The 24,217-nt window shown below is 46.6% G+C and overlaps 2 protein-coding genes across 2 annotated transcripts in view; both read left to right on the top strand.

Moving 5' to 3' along the window:
• The window catches only part of P3H1 (prolyl 3-hydroxylase 1), a 17,539-nt gene extending 11,459 nt beyond the window's left edge, over positions 1-6,080 (top strand). The window contains exons 9-15 of the mRNA XM_020808014.3: positions 694-821; positions 1,065-1,160; positions 2,400-2,550; positions 3,897-4,014; positions 4,406-4,481; positions 4,720-4,860; positions 4,946-6,080. Of these exons, the coding sequence (XP_020663673.3) occupies positions 694-821; positions 1,065-1,160; positions 2,400-2,550; positions 3,897-4,014; positions 4,406-4,481; positions 4,720-4,860; positions 4,946-5,098 (863 nt within the window). The 3' untranslated portion in view covers positions 5,099-6,080. The remainder of the gene's footprint in view (positions 1-693; positions 822-1,064; positions 1,161-2,399; positions 2,551-3,896; positions 4,015-4,405; positions 4,482-4,719; positions 4,861-4,945) is intronic.
• A 7,380-nt stretch (positions 6,081-13,460) lies between these two features.
• CLDN19 (claudin 19) lies at positions 13,461-23,085 on the top strand. The gene is made up of 5 exons (XM_020808029.3): positions 13,461-13,831; positions 19,261-19,425; positions 20,368-20,452; positions 21,502-21,648; positions 22,712-23,085. Exons 1-5 carry the CDS (start codon positions 13,609-13,611, stop codon positions 22,743-22,745), a joined length of 654 nt encoding a protein of 217 aa, XP_020663688.1. The 5' UTR covers positions 13,461-13,608; the 3' UTR covers positions 22,746-23,085.
• The last annotated feature ends 1,132 nt before the right edge of the window (positions 23,086-24,217 follow it).

Raw genomic sequence — 24,217 nt, 5'->3', positions numbered from 1 at the left:
ATTTGGTTGGGCCACATGAGGGGGGCAGCCCTAGCCGTCCTCTGCAGCCCCGCTCCAAGTGCGCTTACCTGCAGCTGCGATCTCAGACACCAGAGGCTGCCAGCTTCGACTCTGGCGGCTTTATGGGGCTGGGAGGGGGTCCACCTATTGACGGGGACGGCGCAATGCAGTCACGCAGCCCCCTCTGTTCCCTCCCCTCCCACTCCTTCCTTCCTTCCCTCTCCCCCCCTCTACTGTTGTGACATGCCCCGGCCACATTCCGGCCACAAGCGCCGGCAGTGTAACTTGAAACTTATGAATTTCTTTAAAAATAAATAAATTGCACTGGGCCGCATAATGAGCTGACCTGGGCCGCATGCGGCCCTTGGGCCGCAGGTTGGACAAGCCTGGTTTACACCCTCATATCCTGCCTGTTCCTTCTTCTGCCTTTGAATGATACCTTTTTCAATATGGGAAGTGGTCAGTTTGAGGAGAACTGTCCGCACCGGGTCAGGAAAATTTACCTTTAGGTCCTTCAGATTTGCCCAGATCTGTGGCAAAGGAGAGCAGGGGAGACTTTTCTTCTGCATCCTGTCCACACATGTTGTGTTTGCACCCTTGGATGGATGGATGGAGGGAGGGATGGAGATAGAGAGGGATGGATGGATGGATGGTCCCTTCACTCTTGGATCCCTCTTTCAACCTTTCCTGCAGGAGGACCCTTGTTGTACGATGGACTCAGCGTCACCATGAACTCCAAACTGTTGAATGGATCCCAGCGTGTTGTGGTGGATGGTCTCCTGTCTGAGGAAGAGTGCAGGGCCCTCCAGAGGCTAACTAATGTGAGTGAGAGCCCCTGAGTCTTTCTAAAACATCACGGTCAATGCACCAGAGGATAGCGTTCTGGGTTGTCAGCCGGTGGTCCCTCAGGGGTCTCGGTTTCTGGCTGCAGAGCCCGAGGTGGGGAGTTTGATTCCCCCCCTGGGGCCACCTTGACAGGGGCTGGACTAGATGACCCAATGGGACCCTTCCAGCTCTGCCGTTTTAAGATGAGGGTGATGATCTGTCTATCATTTTTACTCCAGGCAGCTGCTACTGCTGGAGACGGTTATCGTGGGAAAACGTCTCCTCACACACCAAGTGAGACGTTTTATGGCGTGACTGTCTATAAATCTCTCAAGGTAAGCACGAAGTGGGTTAAGAAGGATGCTTTTACCCCGTCTGTCATCCTGCTGAGATACAGTGAATCCCTTCCTTTGAAGGTGAGCAGTGGGCAGATCAAAGAAAACGCTTCTTCCTGTCGGGCAGAGTGAAACCACAGAACTCCCTGCCACAAGATATCTTGATGGCTACCAAATCTGATAGCTTTGAGGGAGGATTTAGCAAAGCCATAAAGCTTGGGCCATCAGTGGCTACCAGTCATGTCATAGGACCTCCAGGAGTATCCGGGGCAGTCTGCCTCTGTATGTCAGCTTACGGGGAGAGGACAGACATCCCATGGGCATCTGGCTGGCCAGTGCATGAACTCAACAGAGTCGGTCACCCATATCTGTGGGATCGGTATCCCCTGATGCACTTACCCACAGTCTGAAAATATTAAAAGGTAAATCCCAAAAATATCTAATGAGGAAGTGACTGGAACTGGCCATTAGAGGAAGCCAGAGACCATGCAACAGTATTATAGCTTTTGCTGTGATCAGTGTTTTTGAGCCAATTCCCCCATGGAAATGGGGGTCCCCCTGGAATGGACTAGAGAGTCTTCTAGTGTGCAGACTCCAGCTCTCAGAATTCCCCAGAGCGAGCTCTTCTTGACCTTAGTATTATAGCAATAGCTATGGATGCTTATAACAATCCTCACAGCCAGCCTGCCCAAGCGTTAATTTCCAAATAGGCAGACATCCAGAGCTTACCAACAAATGAAGGGCAGGTCTTTTGTAAAGCTAATGGCGTTGAATGGCCTATCCAAGACCAAACTACTTTTAAATACTGTATTTTGGATGGCAAGGATAGCTGGAAACAATATACCGTCCCCTAAGAAATCCATACCTCTCCGGGTTACTATGAGGACTGCAGCTTACAGCAGATCGATGGGAGTTTCTGGGGGTGGGTGGGGGAGAGTTATGCCAGGCTCCCTGCTCATCAGAAAGCCCTGTGCCTTTGACTCCGTTTGCCTGGCCTCCTTTACATCGCATCTTCTCATGGACAGAACTTTGGACAACCACCAACATGCGGTGGGGGATTCTGGGATTTGTTGTCCAAATCCAGGATTTTTCCCCTGTTCTCTCCGCCGTGAGATGGAATACACTTCTTGCAGAAATAGAGCTCTAAGGGTCAGGATGTAATGGGGGGGAGGGAGGGCATAGATGTTACAATGGCAGTTTTCTTATAGTCTTTCTCCTCTACCTTTCTTGCTTCGACAGCTTGGACAAGAGGGCAAGGTACCGTTGCAGAGCGCCTACCTCTATTTTAATGTGACCGAAAAGGTCCGGCGTGTGGTCGAGTCCTATTTCCGCTTGGACATGCCGCTCTACTTCTCGTACTCCCACCTGGTCTGCCGGACGGCGATCGAAGGCAAGTTGGAGTGCCGACCGAGTCATCGGGCAATTCAGGCTTTGAACCAGGGTGCCAAGGGTCAAGAGCACAAACATCACCTTCTAGAAGGGTGCAAATCCACTGTTGGTTTTTCCTGTTGGAAGGAGGTCAACTTACCTGCCCAAGCACATATTCCTCCTAGGGATGTGTCCTTCTTAGGGCCCCTGACTCCCAGAATCCTGAACACCAACCTTTCACTCGCCTGGAGCACAGGGCCTACCTCAGAGGCTGCATGGCCTTCTGAAGCCTTTGGTTCCTGTTGTTAATGTTTTTTTTTAAAAAAGAGGCCACTTCAGTGCTTCCTGGGAATTGTAGTCTCATGGCCTATTAAGCTTCATAGAAGGTGCCTCCTGAAGAACTACGACTTGTCGTTTTGCAGGAAATAGGAAACAAAGGCTCAAGAAGGCCATGAAGCCTCAGGGATTAGGCCCTGCTCCAGCCGAGTAAACTGTGGACTGAAAGTCCCACAATTCTGCTCGGGGTTTTCTTGGAGAATTCTGAGAATCAGAGTCCAAAATAATGAAAACGTACACCCCTACCAAGTGTTCTTGCCCATTTCTCCATTTTCTCCCCACACGTGTCACTCTCACGTGATTCCCCCAGCTTACGGTGATAGAGTCCTAAGCGCCCAAACTGCTGGTTGCCACTCTGCACAATTGCCAGCTTGTTGACTTTATTCATCCTCTTCGCTGGTTGGTTTTCAACCTGTAGGCTCTCTTGATGTGTTGGACTTCCAGAAGCTTCAGTCTGAAAGCCAAGGATTCTAGGAATTGAAGTCTTAAATACCTAGACAGCCAAAGGTTGGGAACCACTGTCCTAAGAAGTGACTGCAGGGTATTTCTAGTGCCAGGGGTGACAATGGCAGTCTCAACTACAGCTGTTGTTCTTACACTTTCAAAAAAAAGGGAGAAACGCTGTTGTTTTTAACAAACTGCTTTATCGTTTTTAAATAATGTTTTCAAATGTTTTCACATTATGTTTTTGAACTTGAGTCCATATGCTTTCCATTATTTCTGGTTTTTAAATGTTAAATATCCCTTCCAGGGCCCGATGGGGAAAAAAGCAGCATAAAAATCAAATCAATGAATCGATTGATTTGACTACTCCCAGGATGCATGAATGTCATCCATCTCATCCCTGAGTTCTCAACTTTTTTCTTCTTCTATATGATTCTTGCCAATTATTATTGTCAAGCTGGTCATGAGGACTAGAAAAATGTTCTCTTTCCCAAAAATAAGATTATCACTGCATGCTGGATTCTCGTGGCTTGGATATGACTGTTGAGCACAATGATGTTTAAATGCTTCTGTGTGTCTTCCTTGTAGATAAACAGGAGGACAGGGCAGATCCGAGTCACCCTGTACATGTGGACAACTGTATCCTTAATGCAGAGGCTCTAATATGCGTCAAAGAGCCACCAGCGTACACATTTCGGGACTACAGGTAACACTGGCAGAGAAAGCAAGAAAAATCATCTGAACATTATAGATGACATGTCATTAGAAAAGGGAATAATTTAAGTGCTGACAGATGTTTGTGTCACAGCACGAGCTTTCCAGATCTCCTGTCCTTTGCAAATCAGCATGTGTTGCTTTGTGATGGGTCACTCAGAAGTAAACACAGGCTTCTTGGCCAGGAGGATCGCTTATGCACAAATGTGGGTGACAGCACCTCTCTCGAGCCCTAATGGGATTTCAGCTTCCAATGGCATGCTAACTGTAACATGTAATTTGACCCTGAATCTCCCAGGAGAAAGAAAGGTATTATAAACCCAAGCTCCTCTCTCTCTCTCTCTCTCTCTCTCTCTCTCTCTCTCTCTCTCATTTAAATGTAGTGCCATCCTCTATTTAAATGCTGACTTCGAAGGAGGAGCCTTTTACTTCACGGAGCTGGATGCCAAAACGGTGACGGTAAGTTTGTGGTTTCTGTTGCGAAAGGTATCATCCCCTCCAAGAGGATTTGTCCCGGTTGGAGCAGAGAGATCATCCTCACCCAGGTAATATGTGTGGGACGGAAAGGAGGAATTGTCCTCACTAATTGCTGAGGTTGCAATTCTGCACCTGGAAGACGTTTGGGCACGGCTCCCATTTCGGGGTTCCTCCCACGACCCTCTTCCGTGGCTTTCGATCCGCTGTGTTTTGTCTGCAGGCGGAAGTGCAGCCCCAGTGTGGCCGGGCGGTGGGCTTCTCCTCTGGCTCGGAAAACCCTCACGGTGTGAAGGCCGTAACCAAGGGCCAACGTTGTGCCATTGCCTTGTGGTTTACCCTGGACCCACGCCACAGTGAACGGGTGAGTGCCACCTCGGCGGCTCCCATACCAGGCGACTGGTTCTGTCTGTGGCTTCGATCCAACTTGTTTCTCTTGGCCTCCTCAGGAGAGAGTCCAGGCCAGCGACCTCGTACGGATGCTCTTCCACACAGAAGAAACCGAGCTAGCTCCAGAGCAGGCGCCGGCGGCTGAGCAACTCCAACCGGGCCCGACAGAAGCTCCCGGAGAGAAAACAGCTGCAGGAAAAGATGAACTATAGGCTTCTTTCTGCCTCCACAGAACAACAAGAACCTCTAGGGAAAGAAAAAGAGAGAGAGAAAAAAACAGCCTGTGGATTGAGGCCCGTTAAATGAGCAACTTGGCATCAAGGGTATAGTGTTCTTCAGGGGAACAGTTGCTGAACATCAGCAGATGTTCATCTTTGTTGTTGGGGAGAGTCCTTTCTGGTTACACACAAACACCCCAATTTCTCTGTTTCTCCAAGTCCACCCTGGCATGAAACGGAAGAGTGTGTTTTCCCACCGTTCACCAATCTCGCCTCCCGCCATGAGGTTTCCACAGAGCTCTGAGCTTCAAAAGTCAACATTCCAAATTAAGCGCCTGTTTGCCTTCTGCTGACCAATCACGAAACAAAGCATGCTAAATACAAGATACGGTGGGTGAGGACAAACATGACAGAAGTCTTCCCCTGCTTGATGGGCCTCTGTTTTAAAACTAGGGTAAACACATCATCTGCTTTGATGCTCACAATTCAGAGACCTTCCCTTCAACCATAGGCCAAGTGGTTCACCTTAGTTCCATTTTCTGTTTTTATTGCTGTTATTATTGTTGTTGTTGTTGTTGTTGGACCAGTATCTGGTATCCCTATGGAAGAGCTTCCACTTGACTCTAGTCTGTTCCCAGCCAAGCACACAGCAAGGGGGTCACAATACTGGAAGACCTGAGTTCAAATCCCAGCTCACTTTACTGAAAGACTGGATGATTCACGCTCTCCCCAGCCAGATTACTTTCTAGGGTTGCTCTGCGGACCATAGGCCTAGGGGGTGACAAGTATTTGACCTTCCAGATATTCTGGATTTCGATTCCTATAAACCCCAGCCAATATGACCAATAGGAAGCGATTGTGGGATTTAAGCGTTTAAAATAGCTAGGAAGCCAAAGATGTCTATGCAATTTGTGAAATACAAGGTCCGGTACAAACAAAATAAATTAAGCAAACCAAGTGTCCTTCACAGACAAAAGATCAATGAAATCTTTCTTGTTGATACATTTACATTCTTTTCCCCCATGCAAGTATGCAAACAGATGAAATGGAAAAGGAGGAGTTATAATTTTGCAATCGATCATATGACCAAAGAGTCTTGTGGATCTGCATTTACTTAAACAGACCAGATGATGGCAGTCGATTGCTTCTGATTATGGAGCTTTTATTTCAGGTAGGACTCACCAAGGATGTGCTATTTAGAATTTCTGGACTAGAGATCTCCTCGTTTTTCCATTTCCGGAGTTCTCTAAATGCAGCTCGCCTGGGAGAACGGTGGCGTGGCCTAGCTCCTCCCAAGCTTCCTGCTCAGAAAGGAAGTTCCCTCCCTGCTAGTCAAGGAGAAAAGCAACCTAATGGGCAGGCAACAGACCCTTGAAAATAAGCCAGTGAGAAATGAGCATGCCTACAAGCTATAGCAGGGGTTCCCGACCTTGTGCAGCCCAGATGTCCTTGGACTGCAATTCCCAGAAGCCTTCAGCAGCAGCGCTGCTAGCCAGGGGTTCTGGGAGTTGTGGTCCAAGAACACCTGCGTGAACCAAGGTTGGAAACCACTGGGCTCCAGAATGCTGAGGGACAGGTTAACCAGATGGACTATCTTCTATGGGTTTAAACTGATTATGTGAGTTTAAAACAACGTGTATCAGTAGCCTGAGAACATCTACAAGTTTAGACCAGTGCATGGATTACACCTTTCCCACCGATGGATGCCCGACACACAGGTATTTACACACTCATAACATTGCTGTCTAGACTACTGCAATGCCTTTGCATGGGGCTGCCCTTGAAGGTAGCTTGGAAGATACCATTCATTGTGAGAGCATCGACTGATATTACAGAAGGACAAAGTTTAATGTACGCTGCCTAAAGATGTTGTAAAGAGGCAAATGCAGGGATTAAAACAGGATGGTTCGGGTATCAGATTTCAGCTTTGGTGGCTCCTGGTTTTGCTGGGAACAAAACCAACAAAAAGACCCTAAAAGCAACCAACGTTGAAAATACAAGGACCAAGTTATAATCCAAGGCTGTTTATAACCGGATGCGAGGCCCATAGCCCTCATAGGAACAAAATCAGAATTCATTAGATGGTTTTTGAATTGTATAAGTTGGGGGGGGGTTGAATTTAGATGCTGGATGCCATGACCTCTGACCTTGACCCCAACCCTAGACATTGACCCTTGACCCCTAGGCCTTGACCCTTGACCCTAAATCCTATCCCTTACCACTCCCACAATGCAACAGGGAGCCCTTATAGAATATTTAAAAAAGATTTCTCTCGGTTTCAGCCCCAAGATGGATGGTGTGATCTGCTGTACCGCTAATGTGGTTCCTCTACGTTTTGTAGATAAGGTTCTTCTTTGAAACCCTTTCATTTAAAAGTCGAATCTGGACACCTGCCCCTAGACCCTTGACCCTTGGCCCTGACCCTTGACTCCTAAGCCTTGACCTCTGACCCTAAGCCTTGACCTATGACCCCTGCCCCTTGACCCTAGACCCTAAACCCTTGACCCTAAATCCTATCCCTTACCCCTCTCACAATGCAACAGGGAGCCCTTATAGAATTTTTAAAAAAGATTTCTCTTGGATGACCCTTGGCCATGACCCTTGACCCCCTAAGCCTTGACCTTTGACCCCGGCCCTTGACCTCTGACTCTGCCCCATTGACCCTTGCCCCAGACCCTTGACCTCTGACCCTAAGCCTTATCTACGTTTTGTAGATAAGGTCCTTCTTTGAAACTCATTTTAAAGTCGAATCTTGACACTTGACCCTTGACCCTAGTCACTGACCCCTTGACTCCTAAGCCTTGACCTCTAACCCTGACCCTTGACCCCATTCTTTGACCTCTGACCCTGCCCCATTGATCCTCGACCCTGGGCATTGACCCTTGACCCCTAGGCCTTGACCTCTGCCCCTGCCCCATTGATCCTTGACCCTAGACATTGACCCTTGACCTCTAGGCCTTGACCTCTGTCCCTGCCCCTCGACCCTGACCCTTGACCTCTGACCCCTGCCCATTGACCCTTGACCCCGACCCTTGATCCTAGCCACTGGCCCTTGGCCCCCTGAGCTTTGACCTCTGACCCTGACCCTTGACCCTTGACCCCAACCCTTGACCCTACACTCTGACCCTTGACCCATGACCATTGACACTGACCCTTGACCCTAGACCTTTACCCTAGACCCTTGACCCTTGACCCTAAATCCTAACCCTTACCCCTCCCACAGTGCAACAGGGAGTCCTTATAGAATTTTTTATAAAAGATTTCTCTTAAATATTCCAAGGCCTTGTTTGGATGGTAAAAATAAATGGATAAAGAGGAAAGTGTGAACCCTAAGAAACAGAAAGCCAGATGCAATTTATACAAATCACTTTGACCTGCAAGAATTCAGCTTTGAGTGCTTTAAATGCTTACGTTGCAGAGCACCCTCCCACAATGCAATGCTTACCCCTTAGAGACCAAACTACTTACCGCCAATGCGGTTCCTCTACATTTTGTAGATAAGGTCCTTCTTTGTAAAACTTTTATTTAAAAGCCAATTCAGAAGGACAGGGAGAAGGGGGGGGTGGGCTGAACAGGGAAGGAATCATTTTTTAAAAATGGGAGGCAAGGTATAGTTAAGAGACTTTATTTAATCCAAGGGAAATTCAAGATGAACTGATGTAGAAGCCTTCAAGGACTGGAATTTTGTAATTGCAGGGCAGTTGTAGAAAATGGGCAGTTTTGCGATGGAGAGGGAGCTCATAAAGACAAGACAAAGAAACACAGAAAAATGAGAAGTTGAGAGACACCGGAGAATTCAGGAGGGGGTTAAAAGCAAGCCAAAGGGCATCTGGAAAAAAAAACCAGAAAGATGTTTTCTGGAAGGTTAAAATGATGCACAGCTTGGGGATTCGAGGACATGCTTTCGTCTCTCACGGGGTGTGATATTTTGTGAGCCACCTGGGAATGGCATAGATGCAGTTTATGGAAGAAGCTGATCTCTCGATCAAAACCTGGTTCCAAGGTGCTTCGTAACAATGACCTGCCGTCAAGTCATTTCTAACTTCTTCAAAACCACTCAAATGTTTTCCAGGCATTAAGAACTCAGAAGTGGTTTACTGGTCCCCTCTTTTGGGGGTGTGTGCTCTTGGACAGACACACCCTGGGCCAGTTAATAATCATCATACGCAAGTCCATTTTGACTTATGGCAATCTTTTCCAGGGTTTTCCAAGTAGAGAGTCCTCAGAAATGGTTTACCATTCCTTTCTTCTGGTGGCATCCCGGGACGGTGCAGCTGGCCCAAGGCCACCCAGGCTGGCTCTTCTGGGAGACCCAGTGGGGGAATCGAACTCCCAACCTCTGGCTCCACAGCTGGATGCCTCAACCACTGAGCTATACAGGCAGGTAGCCCAACTCCAAATGGGTGTCATCCTCCTCCTGTCCCAGTTGCAAGCTACCCGTGTCATCAAATATCTCTTTTTCCTAGCAATTTATGTCATTGAGGATGATGGAGGTGATCCAGGGTAGCCATAAGCATGGGAGGATCAAAGGCTGAATGATCAGAAGTTCCCCAACACTCCAGCATAGCCTCAGGTCCCGACATTTCTGCAATTTATCTCCCGGTCTAGCCCTTTCTGTTCCTGGCTGGAAATCTTTAACTCTCCTCTCTCATTAGTAATCTGTTCACGTTCAGTAAACTTGGTTCACCTTACTTTGCTTCTTGAATTGGTGTGGAATGGCAGGGGGCACACAGAATACTGGATGCACATTTCTTGTCGAATTAAAAATTTGGCTTTTCCAGGGCTGTTAACAAGACCCCCCCCCCCCAAATCCTCATCTTATGGAATTAAATGTTGCCGCATGTGGAGCAGCAAAGGTTTGCTTGTTAGGATTCCCCTTGACTCCTGTTTCCTCCCCCAACCTGACAAAGCAGTGAGGTAATAAACACACCTCTGTACCTTTACAATAACATGCTTTGCTGAGCGTCTACACGGGTTGTGATTTGTGTGCAAAGTGGTTAACAGAGTGGAAGAGAAATCGCTTAGGAAAGAAAAGCTAGACTTCGGAAGATATGAGTGATGTCGTTGATTAGTCGTTAAGTCATGTCCGACTCTTCGCAACCCCATGGATCAGAGCGTGCCAGTCCCTCCTGTCTTCCACTGCCTCCCGGAGTTGGGTCAAATTCATGTTGGTGGCTTCAATGACACTGTCCAACCATCTCGTCCTCTGTCGTCCCCTTCTCCTCCTGCCTTCACATGTTCCTAACATCAGGGTCTTTTCTAGAGAGTCTTCTCTTCTCATGAGATGGCCAAAGTATTGGAGCCTCAGCTTCAGGATCTGTCCTTCCAGTGAGCACTCAGTGTTGAATTCCTTCAAAATGGATAGGTTTGTTCTCCTTGCAATCCAGGGGACTTTCAAGAGTCTCCTCCAGCACCACAATTCAAAAAGCATCCATTCTTCGGCCGTCAGCCTTCTTTATGGTCCAGCTCTCGCTTCCATACATCACAACTGGAAAAACCTTACTTTGGGTCTTTTTCAGCTGCCTGTCCTGTTACTTTGATTTTACGTACGGATTTTCTCCTCCCACCCCCCCAAAGGCTACCTGGGAGATCAATTCTCAAACTGCTTTAGGCAGGTTTGCGCCGGGCACAGTTTAGAATCTGGCCTCCCTCCAAGCTGCCTGCTGTGGGGCAAGGGAGGTACCCTTGGCTCAACTGACCCACGGTATAATTTTTTTCTCCTGCCAGGCTGCCCGGGGGGGTGGGGGGGTGGAAATTAAAGGAAGAAAATGCTTTCTCCCTGGTCCCTGAGCACACATACTTGTGCGACGGAGGAGAGCAAAAACCGAAGGCGCAGAAACCCCGAGCGCTCCGAAGCTGCTCCCTGGAGTCAATGTGCTTTTTTGTTGACAACTGCAGCCCACCCAAATTCCTGCCGGAAAGGCCAGCCGGCCCCCACAAACGGGGGCTGCGCACAATGCAAGCGTTGGGAGCAAAGCGAGGGGAGAGCGAAAGGTTAGCTTCATTAGGATGCAGCTCAGGCCTCTTGGGCAGAAAAAAAGGGGGGGCAGGAGTTGAAGATACTGCCTGCAAAGGGGGGGGGTAGTGTAGCAGGGCATGGGTTTCCAGCACTATTGTGAGCGGTGGTCCTGATCCGACAAAGTGAGCCCATTCTACCTTGGAGGGGGCACTTGCAAAGCAACAGGCGCCTTTGGCGATCCGCCAAGCCATGCCTAAAAGAAAGCTATTTTGTTGGGATCCTACGCATATTTACTCAAATTCCACAGATCTGCAATTCATAGATTGCTGCCTAAATTAAACTAAGGCTCACCCTTTATTTATTTATTTATTTATTTATTTATTTATTTATTTATTTATTTATTTATTTATTTATTTATTTATTTATTTACTTATTTACTTACTTACTTACTTACTTACTTACTTACTTACTTATTTATTTATTTATTTATTTATTTATTTATTTATTTATTTTGATTTTGCTCACCAGGACGTAAATCTCCCTTTACTCTGCAGAGCTCCCATGTTGCTTTGTTTCGAACCTGCTGTTATTTTCACTTTCTCGTCTCTTACAAGGATTGTGATGACACTGCGTTGGGAATATTTAAGTCATTTTAATCTCGACACATAACGCCCTTAAGGCGTCCATCTGGACCCTCTGGAAGTCACTTAAGAGACCTCGAAGCGAAGGAGGAAGAGCGAAGACGAATGAGGCAACTTGGGTGCAGGACAAACTTTCCGTGACTGTGGAGAAATTCAGTCCATGCAGCACTTTTATGCTCCACCACATGTACAAAAAAAAATCTAGCAAATGGCCAAGAGAACGCTACTAAAGTAGGCAGCTTATGGTCAAAAACAATCTAATAATCTTTTACATTGTAACTTTTTTAAAATTTTACCTATATTTCATGTGCGTCCATAATTTTAAATTGTGCAGCACCCTGATACTAATAACAAAAAAGGCTCTTACTTTAGAGTAAGAAAAGTGTTGGTCTTACCCATGGTTTACACTACATTTTCAGAATCGCTTATCACTGGTCTTACAAAGAACTTTGAAAACTTGTCGTTTTTGGCCTACACAACACATTTGACCATGCCAGCTGCAAGAGCGTTGAAGGATGATGACAGTCATAGTCCAAAAAGCATCTCCCAGCAAGGGCAGTGACTGGGGCTGATGGAATTTGCATAAGGATGTGAAACTCACTAACTTGGGCAGCTTTTAATGGGGAATTAGTCAAATTTGTGCTGCATAAGGCTATATATAATTTTAGAAGGGCAGAGCTGGAAGGGACCCTATGGATCATCTAGTCCAGCCCCTGTCAAGGAGGGCCAGTGGGGGGAATCAAACTCCCAACCTCTGGCTCTGCAGCTGGAGACCTAAACCACTGAGCTTTTTTGAACACAGTCGATTTCTAGGTGGGAAGGGAGCCCTCTCTTCATCCTCCAGCAGCGTTCTTGCCCATCCAAGCTGACAATGGCAAGGTGAGAGAGACCTAACCCAATGTAACATCCACAACGCATTGGGGTCTTGCTATTTGGACCCAAGAGGGCAGGAATCATGGGCCGGCCCTACTCTTTGGCAGGGCGAGGTGGTCCCTTCAGCATGCTGTGAATTGCCCATTTATGTGCTTGATTATAACTACGTTTTTACCAAAGTCCCGGAGAGACATTTCTTAGCTGTCTTTGACAACTATGCCATGGGGGTGGGGCGGCTCTGCCTCAGGCAGCAAAATAACATGGGACGGCCCTTCCTAAAATCTGGACTGCAAGGGGATCAAACGTACCCATTCTGAAAGGAATCAACCCTGGGTCCTCCCTGGAAGGGCAGATCCTGAAGCTGAGGCTCCAGTCCTTTGGCCATCTCATGAGAAGAGAAGACTCCCTGGAAAAGACCCAGATGTTGGGAAATTGTGAAGGCAAGAGGAGAAGGGGACGGCAGAGGACGAGATGGATGGAGAGTGTCATCGAAGCCACCAACATGAATTTGACCCAACTCCGGGAGGCAGTGGAAGACAGGAGGGCCTGGCGTGCTCTGGTCCATGGGGTCACAAAGAATCGGACACGATTTAACAATTGAACAACAAAAAAAGTAAATCCCCCAAATCGCACAAAATTCACTTGATGGAGGGTTCCACTAGCCTTGGACGGGGTCCCCGGTCCAAGGCGACACCCCTCCTTCCCTCCCTCCCAACATCGTCGTAGCTGGGCAGGAAAGTGGTAGTGTTGCGCTGCCCCCCTCGCAATAAGGTCCCTGGAGGGGCGGCGGGGGAGGGGGAGAGAGAGAGAGAGCCTGGCATGCTTCCGAGGGGCTGGCTCCTCCCGCTCCGGGGGCAGGCTATCTGACTCGGAAAGGGAGGGGGCGAGAGAGAGAGAGAGAGAGAGAGAGAGAGAGACTCCGGCGTCTCCCGCGCGGGGGTGGCCCTGGGAGCGCGGCCGCGCAGTTCCCGCTGTCGCCCGCCCCGTCCGCTCGCCCGCCCGTTCGTCCGCTCGCCCGCCCGCTCTCCCCGATGGCCAGCGCGGGGTTGCAGCTAGTGGGCTACTTCCTCGCGCTGGCCGGCTGGATCGGGACCATCTGCGCCTCGGCGCTGCCCCAGTGGAAGCAGAGCTCCTACGCCGGCGACGCCATCATCACCGCCGTCGGGCTGTACGAGGGGCTCTGGATGAGCTGCGCCTCGCAAAGCACCGGGCAGGTCCAGTGCAAACTCCACGAGTCGCTCCTCTCGCTCGACGGTGCGTCCCCGGCCGCGGGGGGGGCGAGGGGGCGGGCTATGGGGCGGGGGCCCAAAGGTGCTGAGCTCACCTGGATCTGGGCCACAGGATGGGGAAGCTGCTTGGGGGGGGGAGGGACACCAAGACCCATCATCGCGAAGCTCTGCGCCTTGAGACCTTCCTGCGTTTTGAAAGGAGGAGACCCGGAATCCCCAGCCCCGGTCTGATCTTACTGGGTTTTTTTTTTTTTCAACCATAGATCCCATAATCCCCCACGCTTGGGGCCAAGCAGACAGCCGGACGAGCCTCTGACTTTGTGCGTGGCTTACAGGTCTTACTGTGTGGTGGTTGCTGTTTTAAACTCCAAGTCCCATAATCCCCATGTTTGCGGCCAGGTAGATGGTCCGATGAGCCTCTGTTCTGTGCGCCCCCCCTTTTTTGATCCTACAAGACCCATGATCCCCCGACCAGCCCCTGGCCATCCTTGCTGAAGGATTCCAGGCCAATTCTGGCAGGCTAAGAGGCTGATTCAGGAAAAACAGGACTGACGTCCAAGATCAATATAATTCTGAGCATTGGAGACTGGACCATCCCCGACATTTAACTCCTCTGGCTGTGCCAGGAGCTTGCTGCAATGTTTTGATTTTGTTTGATATTTGATGTATATTCCAGCCCATGAGTGTAAGCACTACGCTGGGTAGATTACGGGTTAAAACTTACACTCTGAAAATTCATTCCTGTTGCTAACAATGCTCTCATCACTTTGAAATTTCATTCTCTATGCCTGGTTTCATCTTCTCTGCCTCCGCCACACCTCCAGTGTATACTTGTGGCTATTATTTCACTGTGTGGTGGAAGTGGGTCTTGATCCAACCAAGATCACACAGAAATACATCTGCTAATCCTTGGGGTATCACCATTTCCCCCCTAATAAATATTCTAATATTTTTCCCTAATAAATTCCCAGAAAAGGATTTTTCCTGAATTCTGGGGACTTTTAGGGATGGGCGGAAGGGGGCTGGCCACTAGTTTCTGAGTGGGGATAGAGGTGCCCTTTGCACTTGCTCAGAGAGCTGTTTATCTCTTGAAACTCAGGAAGACATCATAGCCTTTCCTGGGTTTCCCAGGTAGAGAATTCTCTGAAGTGCTTTACCCTTCCCTTCCTCTAGGGGCGCTGTGGGACTGTGCAGCTGGCCCAAGGCTACCCAGGCTGGTTCTTCTCCCAGGAGACCTAGTGGGGGAATCAAACTCCCAACCACTCGCTCCTCAGCCAGAGACCTAACTAATCTATCCAGCCAAATAGAAAAGATTTGGGGGGGAGGATCCCCTCCCCTGACTTGCTTTCAAAGTTACTTTGGGGTCTGCAATTTCAGGAAACTAAACTCTTCATACATGTGAGTGCTACAGATAAGAATACATGGGGCACCCGAGCATCCTGCCCACTTGTTTCATTTTTGAGAAATCAACCTTCAGTTCAGGCAAAAAATAAATAAATCTCCATTTGTAATTTAAATGTAAAAAATGCAGAAGGTAGTAAAAGACCCACTTGAAATTAATTTTGTGGTTTAAAAACTATTTAATTAAAAATTTAGAAACTATTTAAACTATCACAATTCCCCCACTACACACACACACAGGGAGACAGACAGAGAGAGAGAGAGAGAGAGAGAGAGAGAGAGAGAGAGAGAGAGAGAGAACTTGTAAATTATTGGTTTCATTTCTTCCCTGCCGGGAATTTCTTTACAGAACTCCAGGGAAGTATTCCGGAACCAATCCTGTATTTCTCTTCCTACTCTTATTTTCCCCGTTCTTTCCCTATCAGACATTCACATTTTTGAAACCACGGGCTGCGCTTAATCCCTGGCCTGTGGTTTTCTTGGGAATTTTGAATCGGGAAATCTTCCAGAATTCCCCACCACCACCACCAAATGTACTAATGAGAGTGTGGTCCAATTCTGTTAGTGCGTTCCACTCTTCTTTACTCAACAAAACCTTTACATGTCTGAATGACCCATAAAGGTGACTCTGGTCAGGCAGGCTTTTAACTTTCAATTTTCATGTGTAACTTTTAAAGTGAGTCCCCTGAACACTGGTTTGAGCTGTTCAGCTTGCTGGTTTGCTCTTAAAGTGAATGCTTTTAAATCACTTGACATATAAATATTATTATTATTATTATTATTATTATTATTATTATTATTATTATTGTTATTGTTATTGTTATTGTTGTTGTTGTTGTTGTTGTTGTTGTTGTTGTTGTTTTATTGTTGTTGTTTTGTTGTTGTTGTTGTTGTTATTGTTATTGTTATTGTTATTGTTATTGTTATTGTTATTATTGAGTTATTATGATAGTTTAATTTCATTTAATGATTGTGTCTTACTTTGTGAGCTGCTTTGAGCCCTATCAGAGAAAGGCGGCTTATCAACGAGACTAGATAAATTAAATATTTGAATTCAAATCATGGTTGCCAGGTGGGAAGTGCAGCAGAAGGCGGTGTGCTAGCTGGGTTATTTTTGTTCTGTGGTCCAGCATTTTTATGGCTGCCTCGGAGCTACCAAATATGCAGATGAGATAGTTGTGTGTTTGCTTAAAACGAAACCAAAAAAAGGGGCCACCCTTTTGGTTTGGATCTTAATGTCCTGCAAACCGAAAGATAAGCAATTTTTTTTTTACAAGCAAAATATTGCTGTGGATTGTTGGGTCTGTTACATCACTCTGTTTGCAAACCAACGAAGAAGGCCACACTGTTTCAAGCACGCTTCCTGAAAGTAATGATTCAGAAAGCATTAGCAGAGAAACTTTAAAACTCTGCAGTTGCTAATATTGCCCAATGTTTTCTTAGTATTGATGGAGCTAAATCTGGGAGAAACAGAGGGGTCCGGAATGGAATCTTACCATTCAATCCTAGCCCGCGAATTTGATGAAACAGAGTTCCTGGGTCTTATTTGTGTGCCTTTAAAAAAAAAAAGATGGGGACTTTTCTATAGAAAATGTCACAGTGGAGACTTTCCAGGAACATCTTGCATTTTGGAGGAAATTTGTGCAGAGAACATACTCCACCTCACCTCATCGCTCAGTCCGCTCCTAAGCGCACCCATGAAGTTCTGATCAGCATAAGTCAGGGGTTCCCAAACTGTGCGCCGTGGCTCCCTGGGGCACCACCAAATCCAGCTGGGGGTACCATGAAATCCTCCGAAATACTTCCATGGAATCCGTGGAAAGGCAACTCAACACGGGCTTCTCCTTCCCTTCTCCTAACCCTCACCTAAAGTAAGGGGTGGGAGAACTGACAATAGACACCCATGATTTGGGTTTTAGGCTGTTTGTTCATTTCTTTGTTTTGTCAAAAACTGTGTGCTATCCAAATAATCTCCCTGGGCCTACCATCTGAACCATGGGTGCAGAAACAGGAAATACTATGCTTTCCTTCCTTCCTTCCTTCCTTCCTTCCTTCCTTCCTTCCTTCCTTCCTTCCTTCCTTCCTTCCTTCCTTCCTTCCTTCCTTCCTTCCTTCCTTCCTTCCTTCCTTCCAAATGTCTGCCTGTCTGTGTTTGTCTGTCCTGTCTGTCAAGGAACCAAAGTGAAAGTAAAGAAAAACATAGTTTTAGACGGAGAGAAAAAAGCAGGAGAAGGTGGGTAGAAGGCACAGATCTCCTAAAATCTTCTGGACAATGAAAACAAAAAACTCTAAAACAACCACTGCCAGAGTAGGTGCTTTTAGTAGAACAATGCTCTTTCTTGGAGAAGTCCTCATTAAGTGGAACCCCAGTAAAAGAGCCCTTTGTTGGTATGTTGAAGAGCTCTTTCCTTCTCTGTGAAAGGAACTTTTCATCGGTCATGTCTGTGGCTACGTGACTCTCAAGAGCCCTCAGCCGCTCTGTCCGAGAGCCCTTTGCTAGCATTTCTGGCGTTTCCAAGGTTAAAAAGTCCTTTGCCGAGCGTTCGCATGCTCCAAACAACACATTAAAAAGCTCTTTGCCTGTGTGTCGCTTGGTCCAGGTGACACGGTTCAGAACGCCTTTGTTTCTTTTTGCTGTTGAAGGTTCCCCCCCATAGGTTCAAGTCCCGTCGATCTGCTTGCCCAGTGGTTAGAGCCCACTTCAAAAGGGTTTTTTTTAATGTGTGTGTGATTACATTCGAAGAGCACCTCAAAGCGAGTGTCTCTCATGCATTCATGAAGATTGTGGAAGTTGCTGCCGAGCATCATCTTGCGAGAAGTGGGCCTCTGTATTTGTAGGTGTAGTTTTCTGTGTGATTCAAGGACTCCCGACCCCATAATTCAGCAGGATGGCTTCTATATGGAAGCAACCTCTATCCGGCCTCCTTCCCCCAACCCCACGCGCCTTTGTGAGTTGCCCTGAGTACTTACGACTCCAACATTAAGGATGCTTTTTAAAATCCTTTTTTAAATCAGCAGGGTGGGAACCACATGGAGGTGGGGGGAGCCGATTCGCCACCTGCCAGTAAAAGAATTCCCAGACCCATAATTCATCCTGGGGGTTTCCTGCCGAATTATGGGACCAAAAGTCCTTGAGTTCTGAAAATCTCAGACTAAATTGCAGCTTTCTGTTCCCTGTGGAGAATTAGCAAAGGCTTACCATGTAGAAATGTAATGAAATGTTAAGAGCTGGTTTTTTGAATTGTATACTTATTGTTCTTCGCTTTAATATGGCCTTTTAATGATGTAAGATGCCTCTTTATGTCCATTGCTCTCAGCTTTAGATGTTGTCTTTTAATGTTGTTAACCACTGTTGTATACTCACTATTTTCAACTTTAAATATTGTCTTGCAATGTTGTAAGCCATTTTGGGTCCTTCTCAAGGAGAAAGGTGGGTTTAAAATATTTTAGATCAATCAATCAATAAATATTGGGATGAACCTTGTGAATATCAGCAAGGGATAGAGAACAATGGAACTGGACAGTAAAGGAATGTATAAGATGCTTAGTACCGGCAGCAAGATTAATTACAGCTCAAAAGTGGAAATCAAGCCATGAATTTCAGTTCAATGCATGGTATAAAGAAGTACAGAAGATTGCTATTGATGATAGAACAACTGGTGATAATTAAGTTTTTAAAAGTGGTTCACAAATGAAAATGCCTGCAGAGATATTTGGGGAGCTTTTATTGATTATGTATTAATTAAAGGGAAGGGCCAATGTACCGCCAAAAGAATCAGTTCAGGTTTTGGGAAGAAAACAGGGCATCGTCAATGAAATAATTGCAGCATCTCTCCAAAGGGTCCAGGTGGAGGAGCACACTTTGTGTGTATGTGTGTTTTTGTGTTTGTGTGTGTGTGTGTGTGTGTGTGTGTTTGTGTGTGTGTGAGAGAGAGAGAGAGAGAGAATTTTTTATTTTGTTTTATTTTTTTGTGTGTGCGTGTGTATTTTAGAGTCAATAAAATATTTTTTAAAAAACCATTAGCAAACACTAATTGTCTCTTGCCCATTCAGTTCACATCCAGACATCCAGGGCTCTCATGGTGGTCTCCATCCTCTTGGGCTTTGTCGGCGTGGTCGTCAGCGTGATCGGGATGAAATGCACCAAAGTTGGGGACGAGAATCCTGTGGCCAAAAGCTGGATTGCTGTCCTGGGCGGCGTCTTCTTCCTCTTGGCTGGTACGGAAAACACCGAACAGATGGACTCCTTAGGCTAAGACTTCTCTGTCACCAGCCCGTGCCTTGCATGGGTTAGCCCCACAAAGACCTGGGATTTTTACAACTAGCACTGATGTTTTGGTCGCATTCTCCTCTCTTTCCCCAGAAGGCTACAGACTCCACTTCTGGCGGAATGGTAAATCCATGCCAGGTTTTACGCTGCCTCTAGGGGAGCTATCCAAGGTGCTGAAGCCGAACCCCTGTGGATCATTTTTGCCAAGTGCAGCCTAAAACCTAGAGTGGATGCCTAGCACCATTGGAACAGGACTTGCCACCCACTGCTGCTGCTCTTGTATCATATTTCACATTGCAAATCCAAGGAAAACAAGTTTATTAGTTTTTTTATTATCTCATATCATCTGTGGAAGAAGAGGGTGATGCAGGGGCCTTGAGACCAGGCAGGGGGCATCCCCACCCAAAACATATTGTGGGGTGAGGCATCTTTCCGAGCTCAGAACCCTCCCTTGGTATAAGAAATTCAGAGTCTACATAGGTTCCTGTTCAGAAGGAAAGTTCCCAGCAATCACTGGGGCAGCAACAGGAAGCTTGTCTGAGAGCTAGGCCTAGCTAAAACTCAAAGACTTACAGATTCGGCCTGTTCTCTCAGGTCAGCCAGATTTAGGTGCAGGTCACTCTTCCCCAAAAAGAGTCTTGTATGCTGTCATCTCTTTAATAAACAGCATCTTTGGACAGATGGAGATGTACTTTAGAGTACAGCATAGAGGAAGTGTCCTATCCCAGTCTGTTTTCATGGCAGCCCCATTCAATTCAGCTTTCTGCTTTTCCAGAAATGGAAACAACATTGGGAATTCTAATCAAAGAACACTGACGCAAGACCTCAGCTTTGTCCAACTACCTGAGCTCTGATATTGCAAATCCCACCCACCCTCCTTATTGTTCCAGGTTTATGCACAATGACGGCGGTTTCATGGTACGCTGCACGAGTGACATATGAATTCTTCAATCCTAGCACTCCAGTGAATGCAAGGTAAAAAGAAGGGATAGGATTTTCAGATCTTGACTTTAAACAGATGCACAATGTTCATTATTTGGGGAGGGGTGGTTTATACATCTCTGAAGTTTGTACTCCTGTTCTCTTATGCAAAAAAAGGGCATAGCCTGAGGGTGATTCGCCAGAATCCTATTGCGTACTTACGCAAAAGGCATAACTTTCCATGGCAAATTGCTATAGGTTAAGAACTCTCCATAGGCATGATCATTGGGTGTGTCAAGTCACCTGACTCGCTATGCAAGTGGTCACACCTATGGAGCTTTCTTAACACATGATTGTTTGCCTTTACAAGTTATACCATTTGCATAACTACGCAACAGGGTTTCAGCTGCCATGTACAAAAATTCACGTGTTGCAGGCAGTTGTAGACAAAAAGTTGAATACGGTGGGGAATTCTCTCAAAATAGACATGGGAAGCTCCCTAACAAAAATTGCATATATTATTCAAAGTGTTTCTGACCCGCCCTGTATTAATAGGTTACAGGATGGGGTACAAAGCTATAGAATGACCATGAAAGAATCTTTTAAAATCATTTTGTTTTTTTGTCAAGGTCTATGTTTATTTATTAGTTTTATTTATATGCTGCATTTCTTCCAACGATGGTGATCCTGTAGAGTGCCATGGCTAGAGCATCAGGCTAGGGCTGCAGAGACCTGAGTTCAAATCCCCACTTAGCCACAGAACTCACCATGGAACTACTATTTTCAGCCTGGCCTACCTCATAGGGTGGTTAAGAAGACAAAGTACAAAGAAGGAGAACCTTATATGAGCAAACAGGATTTTAATAGTGAACACTATACATAGCATGGTCTCTGGCTCCTTCTAGTGGCCAGTTTGATAATGCCATCTTGAGAAATGCGAATTTCAAGGATTTTTCTCTTAATATTTTTAATATTTTCAGACTGTGGATGAATGAATCAGTGGATACTGCTCCTGTGGATACGGGGATCCCACTCTGTTTTCAAATTGATTGACAACCAGATTTTACACTGCTTTGTAAATCTTGCCGTCTTCTCTCTCCTAGATATGAATTTGGACCGGCCCTCTTTGTGGGCTGGTCGGCAGCTAGTCTGATCCTGCTGGGAGGCGCCTTCCTCTCTTGCTCCTGCCCAAAGCCAGAAGAAAGGGGACAGCAGTACTACCGGCAGTCACAGCCTTCGACTGCCAGAGAGTATGTCTGAATCCACTTGGTCTATTCAAGGGAAGAGTGAGAGGTCCACTCCTATATGCAATCTGGGGGGGGGGGGGCAAGAGGGGTTTCTCAGAGCCCCAAGAGGCAAGGGATTCAGACACACAAGGAATTCTGTATCTCTGAGGTTTCTGGTTGGGTTTAGAGCCCATCGCCTCTGGGGGACCCTCCCCCCCAACTCTACAATTCTAGGGTTCTCAGGTTTTTATTGGTGTCTCGCTTCACTCTTTTCCATATCAAAGCCTATTTGTGCTTATAATATACTTTCCTACTGGTGAGAATCCTGTACTGCCCACTGTCTAACATTCCGTCTCAATCTTAAAATTTACAAACGATGTAGATTTAATTTCCAGAATCCAGGATGAACATTAGGAAACAAACACTGCATTGGTGCCTGGTCTCTTAGGGTGAAGATTTGTATTTGATGAACCAGGGTTTTACTGTAATGACGGGATGCAGAAGAGTTAATTAATTCCGTCTCAAGGGGCATTAAAAGTTCCAAGGGAATTCCAGATGATTGGAAATTTATTTCATGGGGGGGGGACCCGATTTCGTGGGAATAGCGAGCCTGCTTCAGGTTTAAGGTCAAACCATAGGGGTGCTGTCCCGGGTCCTGAACCTCTTTAAGGAACCAAGGTTGTAGCAAATGGAATACCTCCTTTGCAGTTCGGACCAAAGCCCGGAGCGGATCCGTCCTCCCTACCAAAAGCATACCAGTTGCGAGCCAACATCCCATTCATGCCTTGTTCGCATCTGACTGCTATCTCAAACACGTAGGGTTTGCAGTGGCTTGACTCTGACCTAGCAGGATGTGACTTCCTGCATATCATTTTACCCCTTTAAATTATTCTAAACTGGTGTTCTATCAACCTGCCTCAAGATCATTAGTTCAGGGCAATGGATATTTTATTTTATTTTATTTTATTTAAAAAAAGGTCCTGTGGCAGATGATGGAGAGGGAAGCAGAAACGGTGTTTTCCTCACCTGCTGCTTTTATGGGCTTAAAACTAACAGCCCCCCCCCTTTTTCCCCCTTGATTTTTCAGACCAACTGTAAAAAGGGGAGAGCAGAGCGTATAAAGTCTTCAAGGACACAAGGCTGAGCTTTTCCCAGTCAAGAGACAAAATGACTCTTAAGCCCAGCCAGGATGTAAAAACGGTTCCCTGAGATTTCCTCCCTCTGGTGGGAAACCGACCGACCCAAACCAAGCAAATCAAGCACCCCAATGTCTGAAAAATTATCACTGAGAATGAGTGGTGATCTCTACCCCCCTGTGATATACATGCTGCCTTAACTTTTTTTGCGTGGTGCTGTCTTTTTACTGCTTCGAATTCCAAAAACAAAGCCACCAAGTGGCAACTCCTTTGTGTCTACTTGTTTGTACTAAAAATCAGTCTCATTAAAATATTTTTATCGCCAGCTTTCTTAAGTTTGCTGTGTCTTTTTTTTGCCCCTCTCTCCTTTCCAAGCCTCTGTGGGATTCTGGGCTGAATTTGTAGAGCTGAAACAAGTTGCCGACCAGTTTCTTGGCCTGAATGGGAGGCATTGTGTTTGGCCTGGGGGTGTGAATCATAGATTGGTAGACTAACAAAGTTGGAAGGGGCCTCTTAAGGCCATGGAGTCCAACCCCCTGCTCAAGGCAAGAATCCAAATCAAATCAAAACTGACAGACAGTCGTCCAATTTTTTCTTGAATGCCTCCAGCTTTGAGAGTACTCACCACCTCCCAAGATCATGGATTCCGTTGTCGTACTGCTCTAACAGTTATGAAGTTTTTCCTGATCCTCAGCTGAAATCTGGCTTCCTGCATCTTGAACCCATTATTATGTGTCCTGCCCTCTGGAATGAGCGAGAACAGATCCTGCGCCTCCACTGGGGCCTCATTTTGTTGGTCCAGCCTAGTTGTTGTTTTTTTCTGTTGTTGTCATTGGCAACAGGGCTTCAGGCTGAAGATCTTCGGTGTCTTCCTGGAGACCCCAGGAATTGAACTCGGCACCTGTGCATGCCAGGGGAATATTACACCGTGAAGCTGATCCAAAGGGTTCCTTCCAGCACTCCAGTTCTATTTTTAATCATCATCATCATCATCATCATCATCATCATCATCATCATCATCATCATCATCATCATCATCATCATCATCATCATCACTCTCCCTGCCCACCCCCACATTTCCTCATGAGCTGGCCTTGCAGCTGAACTTCCTTCTGGGGACATGGCTTTCGTTGCTTCCCATAATTATCCCTTCCCTCTTTATTTTGCCTTCCTCTCTCTCCCCCCTTCATATATTTTTGGACTGGCGAGTGAAGGAAATGCTAATTAACCTAATAACGTCTGCACAAGCAGATGCCGTGAACAAGAGGGTGGTGGGCGGTTAATCTTCTCCCCTGCGGTTTTAGTGCTTGGCTTGGGGTGAACTTGGCCTAATTGGGCTTGTTCTCAAAAGTTCAAACCTTGAAGCTTCCCACAAAGGCTTAAAAAACACAGCGGTGGCCCCCAAATGAGGAACAGAGATGAAAATGCTCTCCTTTCCACCTCCTCTCCCTTCCTTT

The sequence above is a fragment of the Pogona vitticeps genome, chromosome 7 (assembly GCF_051106095.1).
Source record: "Pogona vitticeps strain Pit_001003342236 chromosome 7, PviZW2.1, whole genome shotgun sequence".
NCBI classification, from domain to species: Eukaryota; Metazoa; Chordata; class Lepidosauria; order Squamata; family Agamidae; genus Pogona; species Pogona vitticeps.
Note: the sequence above shows the minus strand (reverse complement) of the source record. Positions and strands in the feature narration are given on the sequence as shown.